The sequence below is a fragment of the Tasmannia lanceolata genome, unplaced genomic scaffold (assembly GCF_043159265.1).
Source record: "Tasmannia lanceolata isolate RefF3 unplaced genomic scaffold, GAP_Taslan_0.1 ptg000005l, whole genome shotgun sequence".
Taxonomy (NCBI): Eukaryota; Viridiplantae; Streptophyta; class Magnoliopsida; order Canellales; family Winteraceae; genus Tasmannia; species Tasmannia lanceolata.
In genome coordinates, this window is record NW_027518682.1 from 397,281 (window position 1) to 420,538 (window position 23,258).

General features: G+C 47.3%; 1 protein-coding gene across 1 annotated transcript; it reads left to right on the plus strand.

The window, feature by feature from the left end:
* Positions 1-7,217: 7,217 nt before the first annotated feature.
* On the plus strand, positions 7,218-9,008 carry LOC143876875 (uncharacterized). The gene is made up of 5 exons (XM_077378558.1): positions 7,218-7,662; positions 7,810-7,935; positions 7,993-8,203; positions 8,283-8,640; positions 8,742-9,008. The coding sequence occupies exons 1-5, from the start codon at positions 7,218-7,220 to the stop codon at positions 9,006-9,008; spliced, it is 1,407 nt and encodes a 468-aa protein (XP_077234673.1).
* The last annotated feature ends 14,250 nt before the right edge of the window (positions 9,009-23,258 follow it).

Sequence of the window (23,258 nt, forward strand, 5' to 3'; positions counted from 1 at the left end):
CTAGCAAATCCCATATTTCATATAGCATATCTTGTGAGATGAATATTTGTGCATGTGCTATCTATTGTTCTCTAATGTGGATGAGTCAGGGCCCGCCCCCTTCTTGAGGCACAAAATCTGTTTGGGTGGGACTAAAACACATCACCATCATTCAATCATGATATAATTTCTGGTGACTAACAAAAGAAATGATAAAACGCATGGGTCTTTTGAGAGAATATCTTACTAATTACGATCATGAATCATGCCCATCACATCAAGAAGTTAGGCATGTTCAACTCCAACTGTTCCAATCACGGATTGTTAAGGTCTGACTGATTATCCCAAGGACGTTCTAACTTGTTAGGCAATAGGCCTTCCTTTAATTATACATATTATACCGGCGTTGATAGGCAATTTGGCATAAAGCCATTTTGCAACTCACTTTTTTCAAGAGAGAACAGCCACCTCGTAGCAGATTTTGTCTTATTTATTTAATTCATCTAAGGTGGCTGGTTCATTCCTCAAAAAGTGAGCTGTGAAATGGCTTTCCGCAAAATTGCCTAGCGAATCCCATATTATACAGACATGGACCAATTACCAATGGGGGACAAACATTAGGCAGAATTATCAACTGGACACAGGCTTTTCAGAAATTACCAATGGGGGACAAAATCTGTCTTTTCAGTAAAAGCTGGGAAAATACCCTTTGGCATATAAAACACGTTTTGACTTTGGAAGGAGGTTTTCAAGTCTCTACGATTGGGGTTATTAGGTATCAAAATGGGGTTACCAATTTTAGAATGGGGTTTTCAAGTCTCTACGATTGGGGTTATTGGTAACCCCATTTTGATACTTGATAACCCCAATCCTAGAGATTTGAAAACCCCATTCCAAAACTCCAATACCCTCGGCCAATTTTCAAGGACTTGATAAGCCCATTCAGAAATTGGTAACCCCATTTTTTATACTAGATAACCCCATTCCTAAAGACTTGAAAACCCTCTTCCAAAACTCCAGAACTCTCGGTCAATTTTCAAGGACTTGAAAACCCCGTTCTGAAATTGGTAACCCCATTTTGATACCTAATAACCCCAATCGTAGAGACTTGAAAACCCCCTTCCAAAGTCAAAACGTGTTTTATATGCCAAAGGGTATTTTCGTCCAGCTTTTACTGAAAAGACAGATTTTGTCCCCCATTGGTAATTTCTGAAAAGCCTGGGTCCAGTTGATAATTCTGCCTAATGTTTGTCCCCCATTGGTAATTTTCCCTACAGACGTTAATAATAGCTACTGATTTTGGAACTTCCATGCTTTGATAATGGGCCGAACTCAACTTGTCATTTCTTCTTAATTTGGCTGCTGAGAGCATTTTGGGAATTGTAATAGCTTTTGACAGCTGGTTCAATAATAAAAGGCAGTGAGTTCAGCTGATTATAAAATATGCTAATGCCAATATCAGTAGCCTTAATATGTATTATCTAAATTCTAGTTTAAATTTTCTTTGCCTTTTCTTATTAGTTTCTTTTATTTGTTGGTGGTTATTTGTGTGCTTGATACAGAATTTAGCAAAGAGCTAAGGGCCTGTCTGGATACCTCAGATTTTGTATTTGGATTTGGAATTGACTTTTCAGTACAAAATGAATAGATCTACCAGCTCATGTTTTTTTTTTTTTTTTTTTTGATTAGTAATCGGGGTTAGGCAGACCCCAAAACCAGATAACAGAAAGGCGACGAAATTACAGTCTAAAGTAGAGAGTTCCTTCATCATCCTCTTTAACATAGTCAATGAGAGGATGAGGAAGGGACAACCCCAGCAAACAGGAACCCTTTAAAGGGCAGTCAGCTTTTGAAAGGAAATCTGCTGGACGGTTTGCTTCTCTCCAAATGTGGGACACCCTCCATGATTCAAATCTAGAGAGGGTATTTTGAAGATGAGCTAGAGCTTGCCTCCTTCTCCACGGACAAGGGAATATGCCTTTGATAACATTTACCGCCAAGAGTGAGTCGGATTCAATCCAAAGATGCTTGATGTCGAAGGAGGAGGAGGCCAATGAGACACCATGAAAGATGGCCTCAAGCTCCAATTCCTGGATTGCCATTAAATCCATATCCTTTGAGAATAAGGCTAGAACAGAGCTTTCTGAGTTACGAAGAAGTCCACCAATGGAGGCTAAGGAATTCGCCAAAGAAGCATCACAGTTGAGTTTGATACACCATGGCGGTGGACGCTCCCACCTACAGCTCCTGGCGGGCTTTTTAGTGTTGAACAGGGGAAGATCAAAAGCCTTCGAGAAGGCCAAATCTCTGCAACTATTATAGCTATCAAGCCCAAGGAAAATGCACCTGCTTCTGATGATATGCTGGATATTATTGAGAATCACTTGCTTATGCATATTGGCACCTCCATATATCCTGTTATTTCTCTCTAGCCAAATATGATAAATTGAGGAAGTAAAAGCTACTCGGATAGCAGTTGAGAGTTGATTTGAACCAGGGTGAGTGGTTCTCATCCATTCCTCTTCAACCAGGAGCTTTCTTTTTGGGTTTCTTCTGTGATTGAATTGCCTCAGCACATTTCTCCATATCCAGGCCGAGAAAGAACAGTTGAAGAACAAATGATCAATACTTTCAGGTTCAGCAGAACACAATGGGCATCTGGTTGCTCTAGCTGGGCCAAGGAAGGATAGCCTATCACGAGTGCTGAGTTTTTGATGGAGGGCTAACCAAGATATAAAACTCATTTTGGGGATGTGCCCCTTGAACCAGATGGAAGAGGTCCAAACTAATTTAGTTCGGTGCTCTCTAATGCCATTCCAGGCACTTTTCAAAGAGAAAGAACCATCAGAGGTATCTTTCCAAATGGGTTCATCTTCAATATTTGGAATAATCAGGGCTTTCTCGAGGATCCGGTTGATGGAGGGGAGCCTATGCAACATGATAGGATCCCAGGTTCCTTTGTGGAGAACTTGATGAACTGAAGTCCGAGGATGAATAGCGTTTAGCTCTATTCCTTCAGGGTACTGATCTAAGATAGGTCCATCTGGGTGCCAGGGCTGAGTCCAGAAATCAATACCCTGTCCTTCGCCAATGATATAACAGATGGACTTCTTTGCTGCCTCTCTGCAATTAAAAACTATCCGAGCTCCCCAAGACATTTTGCTGGGATAGTTAATTGTCCAGAAATTCCTCTTCTTTACATACTTATGATGGAACCAAGAAACCCAGAGGGAATTCTTCTTCTTGATTAAGCTCCATATCTGCTTCATATTGGCAGCTTGATTTAGGTCCTTTAACTTGCGTAACCCCAATCCTCCTTCAGCCTTTGGGGAGCAGATTGTGTCCCAAGCAATTGGGTGATATGATTTTTGAAGGGAAGGACCAGCCCATATGAAATTTCTGAAATTTTTTTCAATCTTCTCCAGAATACCAGCAGGAAGGTGAAAAGATGCTGCCCAAAAAAGGTGAAAAGAGTTTAGAATGGATTTAGTGAGCTCGACTCTTCCAGCTCTAGATAGGAGTTTGTTGGACCAAGCAGCAATTCTCTTATGGATCTTGCTAATGAGGGGAGCACAATCAGCTGCAGTGAGCCTTGAAGTGATGAGAGGAAGGCCTAAATATTTGATGGGGAGATGGCCTTGAGGTATGTTGAGAGAGTCTTTGATGGCCCCCCTACTGCTGATATCTCCTTCAGAGAAGAAAACCTCACTTTTGTTTAAATTTACTTCCAAACCAGAGCACTGCTTGAAACGATTGAAACAATCCTTGATTCCCTTCGCCGAACTAGCAGAAGCATCTGCAAACAAGAGAACATCATCTGCAAATAACAGGTGAGTGATGGAAAGGTTACCTTTAGAAAAGGGAGACTTGATCAAGTTCTGGGTAGCAGCTTCTTCGATAATGACTGAAAGCATTTCCATACATATACAGAATAAAAGAGGGGACAAAGGATCCCCTTGCCTTATACCATTTGAGGAGGTGAAGTACCCACAGGGTGAACCATTCACTAGAACCGAAAAGGAAGCTGTCTGGATGCATTGTTCGATCCACCCGCACCAAATTTGGTTGAAACCAATCTTCCTCATGAATTGTATAAGAGCTTGATGGTTAACATTATCAAAAGCTTTTTTAATATCCATTTTGAGACACATGACAGGAGCTTTGGATTTCAGATGAAAGTTGTGAACCAGATCTTGAGCAAGAAGAATGTTGTCCTGAATGGCTCTGTTTTTTTTATGAAAGCTGATTGATGAGGACTGACTATATTATCCATTGAGGGAGATATAGAGGGAAGCGGTTAATTCCTACTGCAGGGGAGAGGTTGAGGAGCCAAGAGGGTGAAGGAAACTGCCAGTCTGTGGATTTCCAATTTTTTATTTGGAAATCTGATTTTTTTCACTGGCAGTCACTGATTTGGAAATTCTAGGATTCGATCGGGATCCAAATGTCAACGCAAAAAGGGCTGCAAATATGAGAATTTCAAATCAAAATCTCCTCGGAATCCAAATGGGCCCTAAGAGATTGTAAAAATCCAAGGAACTGAGCTGATAAATATTTCATTTACAATAGATCAAGATTATTGTCATGAGTTCATGCACGTAATTAAATAATTAATTTTTTGAACATTGAGGTGAAGTGTGCAACCCAATTTGTACTCCACCAGAAACAACATAACAAGTCCATACGATTTTACGGAAGGGAGTTTACATCAAATGCTTCCAATCAGTAAGTGTTTAAAGGAAGCTTCAACCACCGTGAATCTTTTCCTAATTTAGGGGGTTCTAGTTCAGTCCCTGTGAATCTTTTCACGAAGCACAAATTTAAAAAAAAAAAAATTAAAAAAAAAAATTAAAAAATTAAAATCAAATGAAGCTTTCAACCATTTCCGTGAATCTGTAATCAGACTCAAAAGTATTACAAAAGTAAAAAGAGGGTCCTAGTTATCTTCGCAAGCATATATAATATGAAAATAACCAATTCATAGGTACATATACTTAATATATAAGGGGTCCGGAGAGGATCTCTACAATTCTATATAGTCATGGGGAGATGGGTCGACGAGTGGTGGTGGTGGAAAGGTTGAACATATCATGTTGCTTGGACGGAGCGGATGGCGGGATTGGGACGCCTTTGGGGAGGGAACTGAAAGTTGGAAAACGGTGGACGTTAGCCGCCACTGCATGATTGTTATCCACACCCTTTGATGGGATTCTGTATATTGCAGCAGTGCATGTCAAAGGGTTGATGAGGATGAAAAGGAAGACAGAGATGAGAGAGAGATGTCTTGAAGCCATGGGGAGTGGTAAGATTTTCCTCTCTTTTGGGTTTCCTTTTGACTGATATATTGTTTCTGTTTGGTACAAGTCAAATAGGTAGGGTCCTTTTCCTTGGGGTTTGTTTGACAAGAGGTGGTAGTGATCCAGCGCAATTTCTCTTCCCTGATAGGCTAATAGCTGTTGAAAGCGTCAAAAGCTTGCAGAGTAACGTATGAGAGAAAGATGGGGACCGAGTGAGTGAGTTATTAGGGAGAAGCGGGTTTTGTACACCCGTGCAAATTTGGTAACAAAGTGAGAGTCGAGAATTAAAAGTAATTGTCTTGAATTATGACTTGTGTTAGAGATATTCCTGTTTAGACTTTCACTTGCGTCGGATTGGGCGACTTCTCTCCGTCATTTAAACCCCCCCAATTTCGTATTAATCCAAAAGAGGGATTGCTGCTAAATTAAGGACTTCGTGTTTTCTATAGCTTTAGCAATAACCGGAATTCATATGTTTTACAGGATATAAGTAATTTAAGTATTCAACGACACATACAGAGAATAACAAGTCAACAATTCAAGGGGCTAAAGGAAAACCTGAGGTTTAAAATTTGAATATTATGTGATATAAAACAAAAGAGAGGGATGATAGAGGCAAGGGCGCCTTTGCATAAAGAGCCGGCAAAGGGCCCTTGAATTGATCCATGTCATTCACTGTAACTGATTTTACTTTCTCAACCAATTTTATAAATAACCAAAAGTGACGTGGATCCAAGCAACGGGCCTTTCATGCAAGGGCGTCCTTGCCTCTACCATTCCTCAACAAAAGAGAGATGTGGTTTAGGGGCACTCCATGGAATTTAAATGTACTTATTTACATATGTTAAGTCTCGTACTTCCATCACCATATTGTCATTGCGTTGGTGAACATTAAACAGTTACTGAGATTTCCTGACACCTATCAGTGCATGTAAGCAGCCTGCAAAATAACTGTAATTACCAGCCAATTGTGCTAGTGCTAGTCTAAGCTGAATAAATGGCAAGGCGTCAAAGGGAAGAAAAAGTAGTGTCCCCTCTAAAACGGCACTGGTTAATAATTGATCAATCCTCTTTCTGAGCCAAAACCTAAGCACCACTGCACCACCTACTACAGTGAAAAATTGATCAGTACTACTATCGTGGGCCACACTTCCAAACTGACCCATAGGCCCATCCTATGGTTAGGTACGGACGGAGCCAGGAATTCGGTGTGTGTGTGGTGCCCGGGTCGGGGGGGGGGGGGGGGGGGGGTGGTGTGTGTGTGTGACTGTGTGGAGGAGAGCATTACCTAAACCGATATCTGACCTCAACCCAATCTTTATCCAGCTTTCTGAACCATTTGTGGGTCCGAGACCATTCAAATTTGACATGGGACTATGCGAATCTGAGGAGTTCTATAAAAAAAATTGAAGAATGGTGGGGAGGCTTTCATATGGATGGAAGGGATACACCCTTTGTAGGAAACTAATGGCACTGAAAGTGAAGATAAAGGAGTGGGCTAAAGCTGAGTCTATGGCAAAGGATCTCAGAAAAGGGGAAATTTTAAAGGGGCTCTGTGATCTGGACATGAGAGAGGAATTGCGGGAGCTGAGGGAGGAGGATCATAAAAAACGGGCTGAGTTGAAACTCGAATATGAGGAGATTATTAGAAGGGAGGAGATTAGTTGGAGGTTGAAATCTCGCGCTGTGTGGCTCAAAGAGGGTGACAACAACACCAAGTTCTTCCATAAGATGGCAAGTGCAAGGCGCATGATCAATTCTATAAATTGCTTGCATGTAAATGAGGCAACGATCGAGGAGGAAGGTGAAATTCGGAAGCTAATTGTGGATTATTACCAGCAGTTATACACTTGCAACCAATCTTGGCATCCGAAATCTCCCGGTCTGGTCTTCAAGCAGATTTCGCAGTAAAGAGCGGAATGACTCGAACGGAGTTTCACTATGGAGGAAATCGAAGTTCCGGTGAATTCGATGCCGAAGGACAACGCACCGGGCCCTGACGGATTCCCAATGGATTTTTATCAGAGATTCTGGGGAATGATCAAAATGGAAGTTCTTGACTATATGAATGAATTTCATGGAAGGCGGGTTATCAGTAAGGAGGCCAATACAACTTTTATCACGTTGATACCTAAAAAAGGAGCGGTGGGAATGAAAGATTACATGCCGATAAGCTTGGTTCACAGCATGTACAAGATTCTGGCGAAGGTTCTTGCTCATAGAATAAGTTCGGTAATGGAAGAGATCATCTCTAATTACCAAGGGGCATTTGTAAAGGATCGTCAAATTTTAGATGGGATCTTGATTGCAAATGAAATCCTTGATACGGTGAAAAGAGATGATGGATGCGGATTCTTATTTAAACTTGATCTTGAGAAAGCTTACGGTCACGTCGAGGGGGGGGGGGGGGGGGGGGGGGGGTGGTCCTTCTCGGTAATGATAAACGGTTCGCCAAATGGATTTTCCCAAAGTTCTCGGGGAGTCCGGCAAGGTGATCCGTTGTCTCCATACTTATTTATCTTGATGGCTGAAGTGTTGAGTGAGCTTATCGTGAAGGCTGAACAATGCTCATACATCAAGGGTCTCAAACCGAGCCGAAGTTCCCCCACAGTATCTCATCTACAGTTCACAGACGATACTGTATTATTCCTCGATGCAGGTATGTCCCAAATGAAGAATATGAAGCGCCTACTTCGTTGGTTTCAAATCATTTCAGGGCTTAAAATCAACTTCTCCAAGAGTGTTGTCACCGGCATAAATCTGAATTCGCAGGCTATTGAGATGATGGCTGGCTGTCTTGGCTGCCAACAAGTCTGCTTTCCCATGTCGTACCTTGGACTTCCCCTCGGTTGTGGTATCCCTAAGGCTGCTCAATGGGACCCGGTGGTAGAACGTATTGAAAGAAAGCTCGCTTCATGGAAGAAGAAGTATTTGTCTCTCGGGGGCGGATTACGTTGATCAGGGCTCATTGGCTAATATGCCGGTATACTTTATGTCGTTGTTCAGAGTTCCAGTGAAAATTGAAAAACGAATCGAGAGACTTCAACAAGATTTTCTATGGGAAGGTATGGAAGGGGATAGGAGAAGCAGGCATTTATTAAACTGGAAAAAGATTGTGAAGTCTAAATCGAATGGGGGGATCGGAATAGGGAGGATAAGGCTGGGGAATAAGTCCCTGCTTGGAAAATGGCTATGGAGGTTTGGAGTGGAGAATGAGGCTCTTTGGCACTCAATTATTGTAGAAAAATATGGTGCTGGATGGGGAATTGGTTATGTAACAAGCCTAGCAGGAGAGCTTTGGCTGTCTGGAAGTCGATTAACTCGACTCGGGAGGCATTCTATCCTAATATCAGATTTCGGGCAGGCAAGGGGGAGAAAGTCCGATTTTGGGAAGACTTGTGGTTGGGGGAGACGACGCTATCCAACAAATTCTCTGATATATATCGGTTGGCTGTGAACTCCCAGGCACGAATATGTGATTATCTACAAAGAAACGAGGGCCTTGATCAAAATATTTGGGACATTCGTTTAAGGCGTAATATGAAGGACGAGGAGTTAGATCATTTCACCGAAATGATCCAAATGCTGCGAGACATTACTTATCCAAGAACGTGGAAGATTGCTGGATATGGATCCCAGATCCGGATGGAGGGTTCTCGGCCAAATCTTTCTTCCGGAGGCTGGTGGAAGAGGATAGTAGGCAATCTTGTCGCTCTGTCATATGGCGCTTGACAATCCCTCCCAGAATTAAGGCATTTGTATGGACGGTATCTCATTGCTGCATCAACACGTGCGACCGATTAAAGAAAATGGGCTTCACATGGCTAGTTGTTGTGTGTTGTGTAGCTAGGATGAAGAAACTTTGGACCACGTGTTACTGCATTGTCCCTTCTCCTTCTCGATCTGGATGGAGATCATTCGCTCTTTCGGTATGTGTTGGGTGTTCCAGAGAAGCATCTCCACCGTAATCACCGAATGGAGTGGTGCATTCAATGGCAAGGTTGGGGAATCAATGTGGAGGTCTATACCCTTTGCCATAGTGTGGTGCTTATGGCGTGAAAGGAATAACTGCATCTTCAACAATACCTCTACGGCAAGATATCACATTACCCTCAACATCAAGATTACAGTAATTGAGTGGGAGCGGGCAAAAGGTGGATGCCCCTATTCTGCGGGGGACGTTTTCCGCCATTGGGCAGCGGTAATTGGCGAAAAGAAAAGAAGTAAACCTCTAATAACTCCCACTTGGTCGCCACCCCCCGTCGGATGGTTAAAGCTGAACTTTGACGGGAGCTCACTCGGAAATCCGGGTAAAGCAGGTTTTGGGGGTGTAATCCGCGACCATAGTGGGGAGATCATATTCTTCTACTCTGGACCTGCAGGTTTTTGCGACGCAAATAAAGCAGAAGTTATCGCGTTGCTTTTCGGCCTCAAATGGTACGCAGCAAATAATCTAGGGCCACTGATAGTGGAGGGGGACTCTTCAAACACGATTGCTTGGGCTTCTAACAAAAGCGGTGGACCATGGCGCCTGGGTCCGAAGATTGATGAAATCAGGGACCTCGTACGAATCATCTGCCCTCAGCTAACTCATAGGCTGCGCAGGGCAAATTCAACCGCATATAAGCTGGCAAAAGAAGTAGTGCACAGAGTGGATATCTCGTGTTTACTCTAGGGCTTAACTTTCAGTCGCTTCTGATCTTGGTACTTGTATACTCATTGCCAATGTAACGACTTATGAATTGTAGCTGGGGACATCTTGTCCCTGTATGTACGTTTTCTGTTATTGGAATAAATTCTCGTTACCTTTCAAAAAAAAAAAAACAAAAAATCAATAACTTTTTATTTTGTAGGTAAACTGGGATTGAACCTCAAACTTTAGATTGAAGAACAAAACCATGACCATTGAGCCAGAAGCTCAATCCCAATCAAAGTTTTTGTACACAGTAAAAAAACAAATTAAAAGTTCAGACAAATTGCAAATAAAATTGCTTTCAATTTAAAAAAAATAATATATCATTAACATTTATTTTTTGAGGAATGCTAGTGTCAAGCAATGAAATTGTCGCTTGAATGTACTTTGATCTCTGTTGGCTATTAATTCACCATTTTAACAGCTAATATAGAGGCGTTTCTTTCCCAATTAGCGCTGCCTTAATTGCCGCTAGAACAATTTGAAAAATGCGCTGATTCTTCAGTTGAGAGATCTAACGTGGCTACTTCTATTTTCACTTCATTTTTGTCAAAAGCAGCAAGTGAGTTTTCCCTTCATTTATTTCTTCTACTCATGTCCCTATTAACAACACAGCATCTTCCCAGAGATAGTCCCATCCTAGAAAAAGGAGAAGGAGAAGCTTGGGGTGCGTTCTTTAACCTTCTTTTAGAGTGATTTTCCATTTTTTTAGCCTAAAAAAAATATTGACAAGTGTGTTCCTTAGCAATTTCAACAACGCATATAAGAACTCATCCTAATTTCTAGGCATTATTTTCTGAGCAAAAGTTTCTTGCTCCAGGAATCGAGCACTATCTCACAATCTTTCTTTCTCTCCACTCAACTTCTAGCATGAAACATGTCCACTCTCCAACTTTCTATGGTGAAACCGCGTTTTCCACGTCTCCTCCCACATAAAATTGAGAATTTTTAAGGATAGTTAAAAAAAAAACACACAATCTTTAGATAAAGATTAATCCTAATTTTTAGAACCAAAATCCGGAGAATGGTTAAAGAACCTAGCCTTGGTTTTCGTTTTATCTTCCTTCTTTGAAGCCAAAGCTCAAGTCCTTCATTAAAGCTTTTCACCAAGCTATGTTTAACTTCAGACCATCAGAGCCAAACCACACATGGGTCTGCATTCGAGATGCCAAAACCAACTCCTTCAGAGAAGTTAAACAGAGCTACCCCTCCAACAGCTTAACCTAAACTGGTCGTTTCACATACTTTCGAAGACTACTTGAGATGCCTAACTGTCATAATGCTGATCATGTCCTTGTGACTCTAGAGAGGGCTTCCAAATTTATCTTCTCCTTGTCAATTTTCCTATAACAAGCAAATTTACCTTCTCCCTGCATATAAATTTTGGATTCCCGCATTAGGGAGGGAGGGAGAAAATCAATTATTTGAATTTCAAGAAGAGAGGGAGAGATGGTGTCAAGGAGTCTTGATCTAACATGCCACCAACCACATCAACGTTTGACTAAGCTTGCTAACACTAAAAGGCAATATACTATATAAGAAGGCTGAATCTGCAGTCACATCCCTGCATTGGCGGAGCCAGGATTTATTCATGAGGGGGGCAAGCTAATACAGGCTTATACATAAGGGGGGCAGGCCTTCAAATTTTAAAGGGGGCTGGGCCAATTGAGTTGGGCCTATTAAGGATTTGGCCCAACTCAACACGGGCAACTGCCCCCCTTATGCTACATGAATCTCCGCCCCTGATTGTGGCCATCCCTGCCCATAATTTTCCACACTCAAGTCTCATCTTGCACTCGAGGTTGTGACCGATTTCTATCTTATTTTTAATACTATTGATGGATGTAAAAATCAACATATCATTTTTGTGCTCTCTCTGTCTCTCTCTAATAAGGAAAACAATTGAAACAAGAATGTTGTAAGATTTTCCAAAGCATCTACCTTGGATCATGTTTGGTTTGGTAAAACAATGATTGAAAAGAAAATCTTTTTGAAAGTTTTCACTACTTTCCTTTGTTTGGTTGCACGGGGAATGGAAAGACACTTCTATCTGGAAAGAAAAACGCCTATTTTTTGTCATAAAAATTTTCATCTTAAAATCCTGAATGCGGCTTTCCTTCCGGTCTGAAAAGAAATGTGGGGCAACATTGGACATCTGAGGTCCATTGGTTTTTGCAATTAATTAGCATATAACTTGTTATGATATATGTGGGAGAGAGAGAGACACATGGGGTCGATTTAAGATATATGGGAGTCGATCTATCACTGCCGTATTTGTGAGGTGTATTAGTTTAGGCTGTTGGGCCGTCTATCTTAGCCCCACTAGTAGGTCGGTGTTTAGTTAAGATACACGGGAGTCCATATCTGTTTTGCGATTAGGCCCTCTATCTTAGCCCCACTAGTAGGTCGGTATTACTCATCATTATACATGACTCTATTGTGTTAGTGTAGGCTCCACTGGTAGATTAGTAATTACTATACATGCGAGCTCCATTATACTTTGGCCATCATGGTGTCCATCTTAGCTCTAATAGTATTCGCATACACGAGTTTAATATCGCTTTGGCCGTTAGGCACTTAGGCCCAACTTTCATACTACTCAATAATAGATGCGAGCCATCGTAGGCTGATAGTAGATAACCTTTTAGTATACATGCGGTGTCCAATGAGTATGAGTGAAGTGCCCATCTTTCTTTTTAAGTAATAGGCACCTACCTAAGTAGAAGAAATACTTTTATCGTTCAAAATTTCCTTTGCCTGTCGCAGCAGGCCCTCGATGTTAACTCGTGTACCAGAAGCAAAGATATGATCGTCATTTCACTATAAAAAGGGAGTGGTACCTCCCTTGATATTTGATCCACCAGCAGCTCACTTCTTCAGATGTAATCAGGGGCAGTACTTCTGTTGTACAATTAATATCGATCTACATATGCATTCACCATATAATTTCCCAAGGAAAAAAAATGATCATCAGTGTGGTTCAATCAACAGGGAAGGTTACTGTTAGGCCTAAAATCGGTAACAGGTTATGGTAGGGCTGGGTGGTCCGAGCTAACAAGCCACGACTGAGGGACTGGTTGAGTCCTGCGCTGCACAAGAGTACAGACAAGAAAGAAAAGAGTCAGAGGACCAACCCGGAGTGATACTCCGGACGGGCGCTTCGACACTCAAGTCAGTATGAGCAGGAGTGCAGAGCAATGTCAGAGCAAAAGCTTAGAGTTTTGGTTCTCAGATTTTCAGGACCCTCACCTTAGTACAAGTGAAGGCTATTTATAGTGATTCTGAGCCACCTGTCTAGGACAGGTGGTAGTTCTGAGCCACCTGTCCAAGACAGGTGGTGGCCTCTGTATGGACCAGGTCTCATACCTAAGGAGGGCAGGTGGAGGTCCCTGATTGGTCCAGGTGCCACACCTAGTGGAGACAGGTGTTGGCCTTCCAACGGTCCTTGTGAGGGCCACGTGCCAGCAGCTAATTGGATGCTGAGTTCGGACCCCTCAGTGCTGAGTCCGGATTCCCTCAGTGCTGAGTCCGGATTCCCTCAGTGCTGAGTCCGGACCCCATCAGTTGCCCCCTGGTTCTTCAAGCCATGAAAGTGGCTAGAAGAAGCAAAGAGAAGGTAAGGACAGCGTCGGGCCGGCCTTAAGGCCTCCAGGCAGCTTAGGCCGGGCTCAGACTCAGCTAGGAGAAATAGTGGCCGGACAGGAGACTCCGGGCGCCCTGGCCTGGCCTTGGAGTTTGGCCTGAAGGAGTAAGGCCGGACAGAAGGCATTCGGCTATCCAGTACGGCTAAATTTTTGACCAGAGGTCTGGGCGGCCAGGCTTCCTGGACGTCCTTGGTTCAGGAGGTTATGTGATCCTGTTCGGCTAAGGCTGTGAACGGCCAGCCGGGCAGGTCTTTGCTTGTAGCGCTTTTTGTCGTCTAGCGCTTTTGTCGTCTAGCGAACGCGCCATATCCTGTCCGGACAGCCGGACAGGTCTTTTGTCTTCTAGCGCTTTTGTCGTCTAGCGAACGCGCCATATCCTGTCCGGACAGCCGGACAGGTCTTTTGTCTTCTAGATGGGCCATATCCTGTCCGGACAGTCTTTTGTCGTCTAGCGCTTTTGTCGTCTAGCGAACGCGCCATCTGTCCGGACAGGTCTTTTGTCTTCTAGCGCTTTTGTCGTCTAGCGAACGCGCCATATCCTGTCCGGACAGCCGGACAGGTCTTTTGTCGTCTAGCGCTTTTGTCGTCTAGAGAACGCGCCATATCCTGTCCGGACAGCCGGACAGGTCTTTTGTCTTCTAGCGAACGCGCCATATCCTGTCCGGACAGCCGGTCAGGTCTTTTGTCTTCTAGCGCTTTTGTCGTCTAGCGAACGCGCCATATCCTGTCCGGACAGCCGGACAGGTCTTTTGTCTTCTAGCGCTTTTGTCGTCCAGCGGACGCGCCATATCCTGTCCGGACAGCCGGACAGGTCTTTTGTCTTCTGAACGCGCCATATCCTGTCCGGACAGCCGGACAGGTCTTTTGTCTTCTGAACGCGCCATATCCTGTCCGGACAGCCGGACAGGTCTTTTGTCTTCTAGCGCTTTTGTCGTCTAGCGAACGCGCCATATCCTGTCCGGAAAGCCGGACAGGTCTTTTGTCTTCTAGCGCTTAGGGACCTGTGCCTTGTATTTAATGCAAACGGCGCATTTAATGCGGACGGCGCATTTAATGCGAACGGCGCATTTAATGCGAACGGCGTATTTAATGCGACAGGCGACGTGGCGCACTCCGGCTGGCGGGAAAGGGGCGGGATTTTTCCCGCTCTTCCCAACCTCTCTATAAATACTGAAGTTTACTCTTCATTTCTTACTTTTCATCTTTTACTCTCCTCCTCTTCTGTTCGGCTATTCAAGTTTTCTGCCCGCTTCGGATCAGTGAGCCCGGAGGTCCTCGTCCAACACTTCAGTTCGGTAATCTTTTTTAGCTTTTCTTTTCTTCCCTTTTTTATGTCTAGCACTAGTTCGGAGACGGACTCCAGCTCAAAGGAGTCCGGTTCGACCAGTACCACCACGGGGTCCGGGGCGTCGGAGAGGGCGGTGCCGGCCTCACCTATAGTGGAGGCCGGTATTGAGGGCGAAGAGCTAGTAATCGTAATAGACGAGGAGAGCGGTGAGGAAATGAGTGTGGACTTAGACACAATCCCGGCCTGTGGGGACGGACCGGACCGGGTAGAAACCAGCGACGATGATGAGGACGTCGAAGCGGCAGTTCCTCGATCGTCGCGCATGCCAGTCGAGGGATAGCGGAGGCACAGATGGAAGCCAACCCACAGTATAACATCGGGGCCCTATACGAGGTGAACCATCTGTGGCCGAGCAGGCTTCAGATCGTCAGGGACAAATACTGTATTCCTAGCCGGTACATTCTGAGGGCGGCTGTCGAAGGGGATCGGGCCAGCAACGATAGTGCAGACCTCTGCGTATATGAAGAGGCCTTACGGGCCGGGCTTAGGCTCCCCTTCCACCCCTTTTTTGCGGACGTACTGAATTATTACGGGCTGGCAGTTACACAGGTCGTCCCTAACTCTTGGAGAACGCTGGTCGGCTTCTTGTACCTTCTTGAAGTCCGGCTCCGTAGGAACCCCACCGTGCCCGTCTTCAGGATGTGTGCGCACCTGAAGAGGCATAAGGACGGCGGCTGGATCTACATTAGCCAGAGGCCTGAAATGAGGATGATCACTGGGATACCTTCTTCCATTCACACATGGAAGAACAGGTTCTTCTATGTAAAGGACACCGTGCCGGGCTCGCACTGGCCGTTCTCATTACAATGGAGAACGCCGGACACTCGCCGCCTTAGTAAGAAACCAGCCCTCGAGGACTATGACCATATGACCTTCGCTCTGATCAAAGAAGAGCTCAAGCGAGGTCCAATACACTGCTCAGAGTTCGAAGATGAGGCCGAGCTGGTCGCACTCGGGGTCAGTCGTGCGACGCCGGCACGTACGTAGATTTTTTAGGATAACATTTTGTTTTTCTGAAGTGTTCTTCAAGTTTCATAGTTCTGACTGCACTCCGTTCTCTTTTGCAGAAATGGTGAAGCAGATGTCCCTTTTGGACAGAATCAAGCAGACCTCTGGCGCGTCCCCAGCGCAGGAGCAGCCCCAAACAAAGGGCAAGAAGAGGAAGGTGCCGGAGTCGACTCCACCGATGGTCGCACTGGCTAAGCCTCTGAAAAGCAGCCGGGCGACGCATAAGCTTGCCCTATCGAGCCGGGCAGATACCCCGGGTCAGAGCTCCAAGTCCGGAGCGGCGACAGGGCCAAAACACGGCAGGGCAGTACTGGGTATTCCGGCCGCCGCATCGGTTGGAGGCGACAACGTCTTCCGCCCGAACTGGGCCGTGCAGAAAACGGACACTGGTCTGGGGGATACCCGGGTGGCCACAGAGTTGATGTACAAGGGCGTCCTCCCACGCGACCGGTTAGAAGTCGAAAAAGAGCTGCCGGAGACCTGCGAAGCGGCAATCAGCTCCGCCCTCTATCAACTCCAGGTCTACTCAAGGGATATGGCTAAGAAGCGATATCTCTTCTCTGAGACGATCACAAGGATCGAGTCTGAAAAGGCCCAGCTCCAGAAGGAGAACGGCGAGCTCAATGAAGCCGTCCAGATCAAAGAAGCCGAACTCAACAGCTTACAGGACGAACTGCAGAGGGTCAAAAACCAGGCCGTGCAGGATCTCCTAAGTTCGGCAGAGAGGGCCGGAAGGAAGGAGAAGGCGGCCGTGGAGAAGGCCGTGAAGGAAACCGAGGAGAGGAAGGAGGCTCAGCACTTCGACTTAGGCCTCCAGGCTTACAGGGCGGGTTTCCTTCTCTGCTCCGAGCAGGTGAAGAGGCTTCACCCCGGCATCTCCTTGGACGGGCTGACCGTTCCGTATGCACCTCCGGAGGAGGAAGATGAAGAGGAAGACGAACCGGACTCCTCCCGGCCTATTGAGGTGGATGCGGAAGTGACTGTGGCCGCAGTCTCCTCTGCTGAGGGCGGCGAGCTGGCAACCCTCACTCCCACAGAGGTCGTCACCGAGGTGGTGGCCGACGAGGAGGCCTGAGTAGCAGCCTTCTTTCTTTTTGGTGATATGTTTTTTTGCACAGGTTGTAATGCCCATTCTTTGTAAGCCAGCTCGGCGAAGAGAGCAATTTTGTAATATGAATACTGAATACAAATACACTTTTGTTCAGCTGTCTGTACGGCATTCTTATTTTTTGTACGCATTATTTCTGTGCTGCGTCATTGACCGAGTCTGGGAACTAAGTATGCAAACACATAGATTCTTTAGAAGTGGTTTCCACTGCGGGCGTCCTGGCTGGAACTGATCTCCAAGCCACTAGGATGAGCCGGAGTGCACCACTACTGCTCGTCCTAAGTCTGCGAGAACCGAGCTGGAAGCTTGGTACTCAAACACTTAGGAAGTATTTGAAGGTGGTTTCCACTGCGGGCGTCCTGGCTGGAACTGATCTCCAAGCCACTAGGATGAGCCGGAGTGCACCACTACTGCTCGTCCTAAGTCTGCGAGAACCGAGCTGGAAGCTTGGTACTCAAACACTTAGGAAGTATTTGAAGGTGGTTTCCACTGCGGGCGTCCTGGCTGGAACTGATCTCCAAGCCACTAGGATGAGCCGGAGTGCACCACTACTGCTCGTCCTAAGACTGCGAGAACCGAGCTGGAAGCTTGGTACTCAAACACTTAGGAAGTATTTGAAGGTGGTTTCCACTGCGGGCGTCCTGGCTGGAACTGATCTCCAAGCCACTAGGATGAGCCGGAGTGCACCACTACTGCTCGTCCTAAGTCTGCGAGAACCGAGCTGGAAGCTTGGTACTCAAACACTTAGGAAGTATTTGAAGGTGGTTTCCACTGCGGGCGTCCTGGCTGGAACTGATCTCCAAGCCACTAGGATGAGCCGGAGTGCACCACTACTGCTCGTCCTAAGTCTGCGAGAACCGAGCTGGAAGCGTGGTACTCAAACACTTAGGAAATATTTGAAGGTGGTTCCCACTGCGGGCGTCCTGGCTGGAACTGATCTCCAAGCCACTAGGATGAGCCGGAGTGCACCACTACTGCTCGTCCTAAGACTGCGAGAACCGAGCTGGAAGCTTGGTACTCAAACACTTAGGAGATATTTGAAGGTGGTTTCCACTGCGGGCGTCCTGGCTGGAACTGATCTCCAAGCCACTAGGATGAGCCGGAGTGCACCACTACTGCTCGTCCTAAGTCTGCGAGAACCGAGCTGGAAGCTTGGTACTCAAACACTTAGGAAGTATTTGAAGGTGGTTTCCACTGCGGGCGTCCTGGCTGGAACTGATCTCCAAGCCACTAGGATGAGCCGGAGTGCACCACTACTGCTCGTCCTAAGTCTGCGAGAACCGAGCTGGAAGCTTGGTACTCAAACACTTAGGAAGTATTTGAAGGTGGTTTCCACTGCGGGCGTCCTGGCTGGAACTGATCTCCAAGCCACTAGGATGAGCCGGAGTGCACCACTACTGCTCGTCCTAAGTCTGCGAGAACCGAGCTGGAAGCTTGGTACTCAAACACTTAGGAAATATTTGAAGGTGGTTTCCACTGCGGGCGTCCTGGCTGGAACTGATCTCCAAGCCACTAGGATGAGCCGGAGTGCACCACTACTGCTCGTCCTAAGACTGCGAGAACCGAGCTGGAAGCTTGGTACTCAAACACTTAGGAGATATAAGTGACTCAAAGAGGGACACTTGTTCGGGAAACTTATTTTATTCATTCCAGAACTTGGATGATTACAGCAGTTCTTTACAAGCCTATGAAAGCAAACAAAATTACTGATAGTAGATCCGAAGATTTCTAGAATTCCAGGCGTGCGGTAGCATCTGTTCGTCGAGGGACTCTAACCGATAGCTTCCTGGGCGGATGACTTCTTTGATTCGGTACGGTCCTTCCCAGGTCGGAGAGAGCTTGCCCACGCTTCTTGGCTGGGAAACGGAGGCCTTCCTCAGGACTAGGTGGCCGGCACAGAATTCTCTTGGTCGGATCTTGACGTCATGATATCTGGATACTTTCTGCTTATAGGCCGCCGACCTGATCTGAGATTCCTCACGGACTTCTTCAAGCAAGTCAAGGTTGGCACGGAGTCCGTCCCCGTTGAGCTGCTCACTGAAATGGACGATCCTTGGGGAGGGGACGCCGATGTCAACCGGGATCACTGCTTCTGTTCCGAAGGAGAGATTGAAAGGTGACTCGCCTGTGGCCGTCCGCGGAGTAGTCCGATACGCCCAGAGCACATGATACAGTTCGTCTGCCCAACGCCCGGCCTTGCCATCCAGTCTCTTCTTTATCCCCTGCAAGAGGGTCCTGTTCGTCACCTCTGTTTGCCCATTCGTCTGAGGATGTGCCACAGATGTGAATCTCTGCTCTATGTGCAGGTTAGAACAAAACTTTCGGAAGTTCCTCGAGTTGAACTGCTTGCCATTGTCCGTTATGAGGACCTGGGGGATTTCGAACCTGCACACCACTGATTTCCAGAAGAAGTTCTGTACATTCTGCTCTGTGATCTTGGCCAGAGGCTCTGCTTCTACCCATTTGGTGAAATAATCAATGGTGACAACGACGAACTCACGGCCTCCCGAGGCCGGCGGAAAGGGGCCCAGAATATCCATTCCCCATACTGCGAAGGGAAGAGGACTGATGATCGGGGCCATCGGAACGGGTGGCTGGTGGACGGTCGGAGAGAACTTCTGGCACTTCTCACACTTTTTCACAAGGCTCAGCGCGTCCTTCCTCAATGTAGGCCAGTACAGACCTCTCAGGAGGATTTTAATGGCCAGGGCCTTGCCCCCGAGGTGCTCTCCGCAGATTCCTTCATGGGTTTCCTGCAGGGCTAACAAGGCATCACTGGGGCGAAGACACTTTAGATACGGGAGGGTATACGACCTCTTGTATAGAATCCCGCCATCCAGTGAAAACCTCGCTGCCCTCTGCGTGACCTTACGGGCCTCCTTTCTCTCTCCCGGGAGCTCTCCGCTGCGCAGATACCTGATTATCTCATCCATCCAGCACGGCTCATCGTCAATCTGCATCACCACGACGGACTGGGCATCGATACTGGACCTCTTCAGAAACTCCATGCGAATTTCTCTGAGGGCGATGTAACCTGAGGCTGCAAGCTTTGATAGCACATCTGCCTTTACATTCTCTGCTCGGGGGATTCTGACGACCTCAAAGCTCTTGAAATGAACGGCCAGACTGCGAACCCTTCCCAAGTACTTGATCATTCGCTCTTCACGGGCTTCATATACTCCCTGGATCTGACAGACGACCAGCTGTGAATCGCAGTACGCCCTTAACCTCTGAGCACGGGTTTGCACAGCGAGATTCATCCCGGCTATGAGCGCTTCATATTCTGCTTCATTGTTGGACGCACGGAAACCAAACCTCAGGGCATAGTTCAGGACGAAGTCCTCTGGTCCAGTGAGAACTAGTCCTGCACCACACCCTGTCTTATTCGATGACCCGTCCACATAAACTTCCCAGAGCGGCTCTTCGTCAAAAACTGGGTGCGCGATGACGGACTCAGTCCCGGGGGCGGTGATGCTCTGGAAACGACTCGAGGCTCCGGTACAGCCAGCTCTGCTTCTGGAGACAGAACTGCTACCAGCCCGGGGTCTGGGTCCGGAACTGTGCACTCGGCTATGAAGTCAGCGAGAATCTGAGCTTTGATCGCCGGCCTGGGTAGATACTTGATGTCAAACTCACTGAGCTCCACGGCCCACTTGACAAGTCGGCCCGAAGTGTCTGGTCGGTGGAGGATCTGTCTGAGAGGCTGCCCTGTCAGGACCTTGATCGTGTGCGCCTGGAAGTACGGCCTTAGCTTCCGGGCCGCCATAATGAGGGCGCACACGAGCTTCTCTACTCGCTGATATCTGGTCTCTGCATCATGGAGGACCTTGCTGACATAGTAGATCGGCTTTTGCTGGTTAGACTCTTCTTTGATCAGTACTGCTGCAACTGCCAAGGGTCCCGCTGAGAGGTACAGAATCAGCTCTTCTCCTGGCTCCGGCGTGGACAACAAGGGGGGGAGGATAAGTACTGCTTCAGCTCCTCGAACGCTGCTTGACATTCCGGAGTCCAGGGCGCGGTTTTTATACCTTTGATCGCATTGAAGAACGGGAGGCATCTCTCGGCGGATTTAGAAATAAACCGCCCCAGAGCTGCCACCAGCCCGGTCAGCCGCTGTACTTCTCTGATAGTGTTGGGAGGAGTCAGCTCCATTACTGCCTTGATCTTCTCCGGATTCGCCTCTATTCCTCTCTGGCTTACCATGAAGCCCAGGAATTTGCCTGCTCCGACGCCAAACGTACATTTGGTCGGATTAAGCTTCATGTTGTGTTCCCTCAAGACTTGGAAGGCCTCTTCGAGGTCGGAGACGTGGTTGGAAGCACTTCTGCTCTTCACTAGCATATCATCAACGTAGACCTCCATGTTCCGACCGATCTGATTTCTGAACAGCTTGTTGACGAGACGCTGGTAAGTGGCTCCTGCATTCTTCAGTCCGAAAGGCATCACCCGATAGCAATAAGTCCCCTGGTCGGTAACGAATGATGTCTTCGGGATGTCTGACTCGTACATTCTGATTTGATTGTATCTTGAGAAAGCATCCATGAAACTGAGCAGCTCGTGACCTGCTGTAGCGTCAATGAGCTGGTCTATTTTTGGGAGTGGGTAGCTGTCCTTTGGGCAGGCCTTATTCAGGTCTGTGAAGTCTATACAGGTCCTCCACTTCCCATTGGACTTTTTCACCAGCACCACATTCGCGAGCCAGTCCGGATACTGGATCTCACGGATGAAATCGGCCTTCAAAAGCCTCTCCACCTCTTCTCTGATGGCTCTCCGCCTTTCTGGTGCAAAGTGTCTCCGCTTCTGCTTCACGGGCTTGCATGTTTGATCGACACCGAGCTCGTGGGTGCTAATCGACGGGTCAATGCCGGGCATGTCTGAAGGAGTCCAGGCAAAGACATCTGCATTGGCTCTGAGGAACTGAGCGAGATTCTGCTGCGCGGCCTCTGGCAGGGCAGAGCCGATCTGGACAACCCTCTGTTCGTCATCGTTGTTCAATTGAATAGAGATGAGATCCTCTGCGGGCTCGTTGACTGTGACCTGCGCTTCGTCTCTTAGATCGTACAGCTCGATTGGAAGAGACTCAGACGCATTCTTCCCTCTCAGCGCTGCCGCATAGCATTGTCTCGATTGAGGCTGATCCCCTCTGACTTCACCTACGCCTCCTGGCGTAATGAACTTCATTTTCTGATGATAAGCGGAGGGAATAGCTCGGAGGAGGTTCTGGCCAGGGCGTCCTAGAATGGCATTATAGGCTGACTTGGCCTTAACCACCAGGAAGGTCACCATAGCGAAGGACTGGCGGGGCGGCTCCCCGATGAGAACTGGAAGCTCAATCTGCCCTTCGACCTTGACAACTTCTCCTGAGAACCCGAACAGATCCGAGTTGGCCGGCTTCAGACGGTCAGCTCCGATCATCATCTGTTCGAAGGCGTGATAGTAGAGGATGTCGGCGGAGCTCCCGTTGTCGACCAGGATCTTCTTCATTTCCCAGTTCGCCACTAGCATGGTGACGACCAGGGCATCATCGTGCGGGAGGATCAGACCGTCAAGATCTGCCTCCGAAAAGGATATCTCATTTTCCGGTTCGGCCTTCTTGCTGCAGGTATGGACGGCGTTGACCTGTCGGGCATAGGACCTGCGGGCCGATGAAGAGGTTCCTCCCGCGGTCGGCCCTCCTGAAATGGTACCAATAACACCATGAGGTTGAGGTTGAGGTTGAGGTTGCGGTACCTGAGGAGGGAGAACGGCCGGGGCAGGAGCTTGGATGCGGTCGCCCAGGGGTTGGGCGTCTCGAGGGCTTCTGTCTCTGGGCCTCGGGTTGTCCTGGCGCTCCCTTCTGCTGTCATTATTTTTTAAGTACCTCCCGAGGTACCCTCTGCTTATCAGCTGCTCGATCTCCTCCTTGAGAAGAATGCAGGCATTGGTGTCGTGGCCGTGGTTCTTATGGAACCGGCAATACCTGGACATATCTTGCGTGCCCGCCTCTGGTGTCTGCTTCTTCGGCCATCGGATGAAGTCTTCCTTCCGAATGGCTGCCAAAATTTGAGCCCTGGATGCGGTGAGCAGCGTGTAGCGCTCCCTCGTCGGGGGGCTCCTCTCCTTTCGAGGCCGGGGGGAGCTCCTTTCCTTCCGGGACGGACTGCTCTCCTTCCTCTGGGGCCTGTCGTCCCTACGTTGCTTG